The following is a 7,500-nucleotide window of genomic DNA, read 5'->3' as shown; positions in this document are numbered from 1 at the left end:
GTAGCGAAAAGCGTGACGCTTTCTTTCGTTTTATTCCCAAAGAAATATTTCTTTAACTTGCGTTTGCTAACTTTATTATTGCCTTTTCTGTCCGACTAGTTGGGTGATGACCCGTTTATTATTGCCTTTTCTGTCCGACTAGTTGGGCTATTGACCCGTAGCCCTTGCGGGCTACGGGTCTAATTGTTAAATATACCAGAGGCGCATAGAAAACGAGGAAACCGGAGACGAAAACTGGAATGAAAAACCACAATAACAATATTGTGACGCCAAAAAATTCAAACGAAGGGTGCAGGCAAAATGTTCTGATGATCAATAATGGACATCGAAAAATATCTCCGTTCTGATTTGCTAAGCAAAATGCAGCTTTCAGGTTTTACAGTGCAGAAATGAGGAAATTCAGTGCAAAAGGAAGTGATAAACTAAGCATTCTGATTGGTCAATCCTGGATGAATTTTTGCCTGATTGCGGGGTACACGTACGTTGCTTCTGCTTAACTGTCTGCAATTTTTTCATGAATATTATTAATAAGTAATTACATGATTCTTCTCGTGCTTTTTGGAATAAACAAGTACTTATGAAGTTTTAAAGCATACAAATTGGACTTGCCTAACGGGCTCGTGAAATATTCCTCGTCTTTGAAAAATTTCCTTAAACTTGTTTATTCCGAATTGCAAAACGAAATCATGTGATTACCCTCACAAATTTATTGGAAAAGTGCAAAGAAAACTAAAAGACAAAAGGAACAAACCAGTTATTTCTTTTTGTTTTGTTCTGCGAAATCGAAGCATCAGAGTTTACTCTATCCTATTCAACATCCTTTCTTCAAGATTTGGGATAACTGAATTGTCGTCGGACAGTTGGCCCAAATTCCGTCAAAGCTTTGCGGGTAATTCTTTGGTATCAATCACAGATGATTGACAAGTTCATGTCAGTTCGTTGTGTAGGAACCAACTTGGCAAACACGGTTTACCAAACAGATCTTTACGAATGTTAGATACCTCCAAGTCTGGGGTAAAGATTATGTTGTGCCGTTTCTTTTGTTGTCAGACCGTCAAAGACAACTAAGACCGCGGTTGTGGTTGTGTTTTAAGTTGTCAATCCCAGTCATCTTGCTCGAGCATTTGCTTATTTTTTTATCTTTCCTCAGCGTTTAAGACTAAGTTTATTAAGATTGACGATAAAGATTGTTTTCACGGTATAGCGCGTAAATAGACAGAATAAGCTAAAACTTCTCTTGCCTCGCGACAGAACCGTTCAATATCCCAGAAAAGCCTCTTTAAGAGAAGTGGTTAATTGAGTAACATTAAATGCTTTTTGTCTTACACTTCAGTACTTGTGGGATTCCGTCCCTCCACGCCCGTAACCTCCAGCTCCAAAAAGCGCTGAGTAGCACGGATTGTTACAATACGGTTTGCCACCGTGCTAAAGAAAAAAAGGAAAGGTCGAGGAGATTATTAAGAGAATCGATATCTTCTTTCCTTTCTAATAAAATACAAGAAACAACAACATGGGTCCAAATTTGTAACAAAAGTGCAATATTTACAAATGCATGTTTCCAAGTTTGCAGTTGAATGACGATACGACTTGTTATTAAGTGACAGCGAATGTAGAACACACAACCAATGAGAGATCAACGTTAAAAATCTGTCTATTTATCGACGGTCCCTCACAATAAATATAACAAATAGATCGTATTTTATTGGAATCAACCGTTTCCCAATAGAACACTTTTCCAACCGTTTTCGGTTGAAAAATAAATAAATAAATAACTTTGATATTTACCCAGGAAGCTCCACTCACCCAAAAGTGGTTTTCACTGAGGTCCTGCATCCGAAAGAATTGAAATTTAGAGATGTTGGTTTTTGAGGAGAGGGGAAAACCGGAGAATGTGGAGAAAAACCTCTCCGAGCAGAGTAAAGAACCAACAACATATGGCCACGAGTCCGGAAACGAACCTGGGCCACATTGAAACTCGGTAACGCCTGGGAATAGCCGTCATTACCAGATTTCTCCGCGTTAACAAGTTTAGGGAAAATAACATGGCTGGAGCCCGCGGCCAACTTTAAAAATCTCGTGTGGACGGCAGCGGTCGCTGCTCGTGTTTTTTCAACCGTCAACCTGGTTTGATGCCGGTTGAAAAAGTTGATCACCCAAACGGTTTTATCAACCAATCCAAACCAACTTAAGAAGGGTTGATCCCACTAGAACTTAGCCTGCAGTGCAGGCGTATTTTAGGGGTTATGGGCTAAGCATTTTTTGACCGCCATCTTGAAATTCTGAAGCAGAGGAAGCTTGGGGAGAGGACTAAATTGCCACCAAGGGGGTAGGTCAGAAGCAGAAGAGGTGAGGGGGGAAGGGGAGGAGAAAGAAAAAAGGTCTCTCGTCCCACTCCCTCCCAACATCCATCCAACATGGCGGCTCGATAGTTCGCTCAGAGAACGGATGAGCCTCACCTAAACCGCACGTTTGCAAAAACGAAAATCGTGTTTTTCTTGGCGACAATTTCTGCCTGATTTGATTACTTTGACCATGACAACACAAGAAGACAGCTGCCTCTAAGCCGGGCAATATTTGGCTTCTCTCACTGGTTGGCTGAAAACGTAGAAGTCTGTTTTTGAACAAGTCACCAAGCCATTCTTTTTCCATTTTACATATATTTTTGGATAGTTGATGTAAACTGACCTGTCTAGGGTCTTTCTACAGGTACCGGAAAGCATTGTGTTTTTGGTCACTTGGGATTCGTCTTTATTTGAAGTTGTTTTGTTTCTGTCTTTTGTTTTAGGTAATTTCTGCTCGGGTACTTGCAAACGCTGCTTGGAAGATATCATTCATTCGTTTTACAAAAACCTTAGTTAAAGAACCACCAAAACCAGTCATTGTTATCTCTCAAGAAATAATGCTTCTTTTAAACTTTCTCCTTCATTAAGCCCGTAAATTTCTGGGTGAATAGCAGCTCTCGTAATGTATAATTGACCGACTGAATAAATGGCGGCCAAAAATGTATTCTTTTGTTTATGTGCTAATGAGACTCACTAGCCTCGCTGTCAAGCAACATTTCTTTTGTATTTTGTCCATGCAAACGAGGCTAGTGAGGCTAATTAGCACACAAACAAAAGAATATTTTTTGGCCGCCATTTACGAAACAACGAAAGACTAAACAATTGAAATAATGACAAAACAATAAAAGCTGTTTACAATACCAAACAATGGCGTGTCGAGAACGTTTTACACAGAGGATCGTGAACGAGAATTTTTCGCGGCCGGTATTGGACCACTATCCGCATAAATGACGGCCAACCTACCGTTCTTTGTATTTATAAGCTTGAACTGAGGCTAGAAAGGTTTCTTAGCAAACAAACAAAATAATATTTTATTTAACCACGCCATTCAGTTATTTCTTAGGAGCAAACTTTCTCAATTATAGATCACCCGGCATGCGTAGCGATCTATTTTGGTAATTCATTTACACAGTAATTATCACTTTATATTAAACAAAGATCCAAAGCGCGTTTCAACCTTTCCCTGGGGTGCAAAGTTAACTCATCATTGAAGGAGAAGACACCTGCCAATTTTAAGCTCGATATGTTTTGCTAGCCTCCAAAAAACACGCAATAATTGGCATTGTTTGCGATTGTATGGTTGTTGTGGTAGCGACAAATTCTTACATCAAGTTCTGCCTTTATCCAAATGCTGCAGCTAATACTCGACTGAGCATTTTTAAAATGCCAATATCACTCAGATCGCATATTTTGCAAGAAAACAATCCAAACAAATGAACTTACCTCAGAATGACTGCCTGCTGAAAGCGTCTTCTTGCACTTCTCACACCTCAAGCACGGCCTGTGCCAATCTTTACCCATAGAAGTCACTCTCTCGGCTAAAACAAGAAATAGTAAATAAAGGACAATGCATTTATAGTTCTTGCCCAGATTGCATATTTTTGTAAAATTTAGCATGATAACAACAATTGCAATACGTCTGTTTGATATGCTTTCACAGAAGTCCCAGTTGCACCGCTATTTTGTCACTCCAATCTTTATAGGTTGTGGATAAGGAAGGTCATAAATCTTCTGCAAGAAGATTTCGTAAGCTTTCGCGAACATTGGTGAAATAAATATAATCAGATCCTCGCCAATGACCTCTACAGCTTGTCGTCAATTTCTCATGTGATGGCCTGAATTTAAATTCATTTGAGAAATTATTTAGCAAATCAACTCCTTAAAGCTTTGAAAAGCTATATAAAGACGAACTAACTCGGGTTATTTTATAATCGATCCCGAAAAGGAACCAGGTAAAAATGAAAATTAGCTTAATTAAATTTATGATATGCTTCGCTCGTCTCTTTCTGCAGTCTAAATCGTTTGCAGACGAACTAACTGTCGATAACTAGTTTCTATTAACCGCGAAAGCGTTCTCAATTACATTCTACGAAGGACGTGATTAACACTGATACAACTTGACAGCGTACTCACCAAAATACACCTCTTTATTGCAGTTTGGACACTTGGGCATAGCAGACCAAAATTTTAGAGAATAAAGAATAGTCTTAAAGACTTGTTGGGTGGACGGCAGACGCGAGTGATATGCAACTCGCCTACACCCTTAGTGGAATTTTATTCATTAATTGACAATTAAACTATTTACATGTGAAGACGTCATAGTGTAACAGAGGCTCTCAATTTTTTTTTGTTTCTATGAAACCAAGGGCGACAAGGGCGACCAAAGAGCTGAAGCAGGGACGACAAGCTAGGAGATATCAATGGCCGTTTTTATACAAGAGACGCATAATATACGTCCAGACGAATTGTGGGTTCCTCCAGCAGGCACCGGAGCAGAGGTTACGTAAAACAAAACACAGAACTAAACAAAACAACGGCCGAAAGAAAAAGACCTATCCCCAGTGACCAAGACTACAATCCTTGCCGGGGGGGGGAGCAGAGTGGGGCTGCGCGGGCTATAGCCCCCCCCCCCCTCCCCCACTTTTTTCTTACGGTGTTTTTTTCTCCAAAACCTCTCCACATCTCCTCACACTTCCGTTATCCATACCAAAACTTCCCCCACCCCCCCCCCACCCCCTCATTTTCAAACGTACTCCGCGGTCCCTGCTTTTCCGGTACATGCAAAATTTAAAGACCAGAGTTATGCGCGGGATTAAGCGTCTCGCATGTTATTCGTCTGGTGTAAAGACGGGACGAACTATATAAGACGCATAATCCGTCTAGGACGAACTAGGGCAAACATTTTTCTGCGTACGTTAAATTCGTGTAGTATAAACACGGGCATAGGACGCATAATGCGTCTGGACGAACTATCCACTTTAGCATGTCTTTGTATGTATAGTAGTAGTATGTTTTAGTGGGGAGCTTAATAAAAGAACTTAATAAGCACCTGGCGATAAATTTTGGATAAGGAGCAAAATTCGTTTCGAAAGAGGATATCACAAATCTCTCTTACGATGGTTAATTCAGCTTTTTCAACTCGTTTCATAAAACCAAATTATCCGTCGAAGCAATTCCGGTTCCTTTAAGACCTAACCTCTTTATCCATCTAATTTCGGACAAGTCGGTCGTCTTGGAAAGGATGTACCAACTTTCCAGGAGTACACTTGGCACGAACGGTGTGTTGTTTGGTGAAGAAATTGAAAAATTTATCGTCCGGTGCTCACGTCATCCACATAACTTCAAAGTTAGACCAAGTCATTCCATGTCATTGTCAGCACGCGAACAGCATTTAAGTAATGTACAAAAATGTAAAACTCACGTGCGGAGCGTGCAGAGTCATTGTTTTTGCTTATAGAACTTGGGGTTTTATGGCGTTCTCGTCCTAGGTTAGGCTCCTTTGTTGACGGATATCATTGGAACAGTTTCACTGAGTTCTGGACATTTTCAACATCGGATTTTGCTTTTAATAATTGGATAACTTAATCCAGTGGGGTTAAAGCCACTAGCCAGAATATAAAACATACCGGTAATCCAAGTTAGAGTTCAATTTATCACGCATCGCCAAATGGTCACCAACATGTATAGCTGCAGTTCCTTTGTTGAGAGCAAGGCTACCGTGACGTCAATGATAGCAAATGCTGGAGTAAGCAATTTTGAACAAGACGCTTCAAGGCGTTTACGTGGGATGCTCACGGTTCACTTATCTGTTGTTACAAAAACGTGTTGCTATTGAAATTAGACTAACGAATTTGGTAAAATAAAAGAGTAAAGTAAAATAAAGAAAATAGGTAGCCTTTTAGGCTACATGTGTGGGATACATGTACCACAGTACAAAGCGAAGAACTGGTCTCGTGGATGAATAATATGTATGAATAAATAAGGCTGAAAACGTACATATGTATATATAGTAATTTATACTCCACATGATTGCTGCAGGAAGTGATAGCAACAATCAGCATCAACGCGAGGTCGTTATTTGAACCACTGATGAGTGGAAAAATCAGTAAAATAACATTGGAGCCAACAAGACTAGACTTTGAATTTCAAAGAAAACTCCATGAACCCCGTGTGATTCAACCAAATATTTTCTCGGATGTAGCGAAGATCTTGATACATGCTTTCACTTTTGGTTTTGGATTTTAACTTCGGCCAGTTCATTGATAATTACAGACACTGAGGCATTATCGTTGACACCAACTACTTTAAGGTTAGATGAACATTAAATATGCAAATTGCTGATCGGCTCTCAGCATTTAAAATGAGCTCAAAAACTGTTTTTTTTTTTTTGTTTGGCTTAGAATAATCGCTGTTAGTTAATGTTATAAACATTGAAGCAAAAAGGTAAACAATGTTTCCTTCCACACTGCCAAAGAAATCTCACAACGTTCCTTGTTGTGTTATGAAACATGATTCAATGAAATATGATCACTCCGGCAGCCTAGAACTTGACATAAATCTGCCGCCGATAACATGTTTTCTACCGCTTTCTGTGAGCATTCCGTTGACGACTTTCGAGAAACGGGCTCCAGGACCCGAACCACTCGATCCGGAGTCGAGCGCACTAATCATGAGGCCACCGCGCCTCCTACTCATAATCATAAACCGGGGCAAAAATATCTTTGAATTTAGTAGACACCGTCCTTAACGACACCTGAAAATTTCTGGTGGCTTCTACGGGATTCGAACCTATGACTTCTGCGCGACCGGTGCAATGCTCTTCCAACTGAGCACACAATGGATTAATTCGCTCTGACGACGGGCTAACGCTCGAAACGTCAGCTTATAGAATCTCTGTACGGTGGCCAATTTACATTTTATTATATAGATACAGTCGAACCTCGATTATCCGGACTCGTTGGGACTAGACGAAATAGTCCGGAAAATCGAGGGTCCGAATAATCAAGAATATGAATATTAATGAGGAACAAAAACTGATTACATTAAGAAAGCGACATTTAATCGTGAAACAAAACATTTGCAAATCGTTTGGAAAACAATATGGTCTACATCTTCACTGTCCGTTATAAATACCTGTACACGTGTCCGACGGCAAACG

The 7,500-nt window shown here is 40.0% G+C and overlaps 1 protein-coding gene across 1 annotated transcript; it reads right to left on the bottom strand.

The window, feature by feature from the left end:
- Positions 1 to 1,326: 1,326 nt before the first annotated feature.
- LOC138033676 (cysteine-rich protein 1-like) lies at positions 1,327 to 4,633 on the bottom strand. Its single transcript, XM_068881473.1, has 3 exons — positions 4,476 to 4,633; positions 3,786 to 3,880; positions 1,327 to 1,425 (listed from the first exon to the last, which is right to left on the bottom strand). Exons 1-3 carry the CDS (start codon positions 4,513 to 4,515, stop codon positions 1,330 to 1,332), a joined length of 231 nt encoding a protein of 76 aa, XP_068737574.1. The 5' UTR covers positions 4,516 to 4,633; the 3' UTR covers positions 1,327 to 1,329.
- Between the last annotated feature and the right edge of the window lie 2,867 nt (positions 4,634 to 7,500).

The sequence above is a fragment of the Montipora capricornis genome, chromosome 14, assembly GCF_036669925.1.
Source record: "Montipora capricornis isolate CH-2021 chromosome 14, ASM3666992v2, whole genome shotgun sequence".
Classification (NCBI taxonomy): Eukaryota; Metazoa; Cnidaria; class Anthozoa; order Scleractinia; family Acroporidae; genus Montipora; species Montipora capricornis.
Note: the sequence above shows the minus strand (reverse complement) of the source record. Positions and strands in the feature narration are given on the sequence as shown.

What these genes read in the sequence shown, in the direction of transcription:
- LOC138033676 (XM_068881473.1), bottom strand. Translation starts at nt 4,515, where the DNA reads ATGCCCAAGTGTCCAAACTGCAATAAAGAGGTGTATTTTG. An exon ending in CAATAAAGAGGTGTATTTTG is followed by an intron (nt 3,881 to 4,475) that starts GTGAGTACGCTG and finishes TTCTTGTTTTAG; the next exon opens with CCGAGAGAGTGACTTCTATG. An exon ending in CAGCAGGCAGTCATTCTGAG is followed by an intron (nt 1,426 to 3,785) that starts GTAAGTTCATTT and finishes TTTTTTCTTTAG; the next exon opens with CACGGTGGCAAACCGTATTG.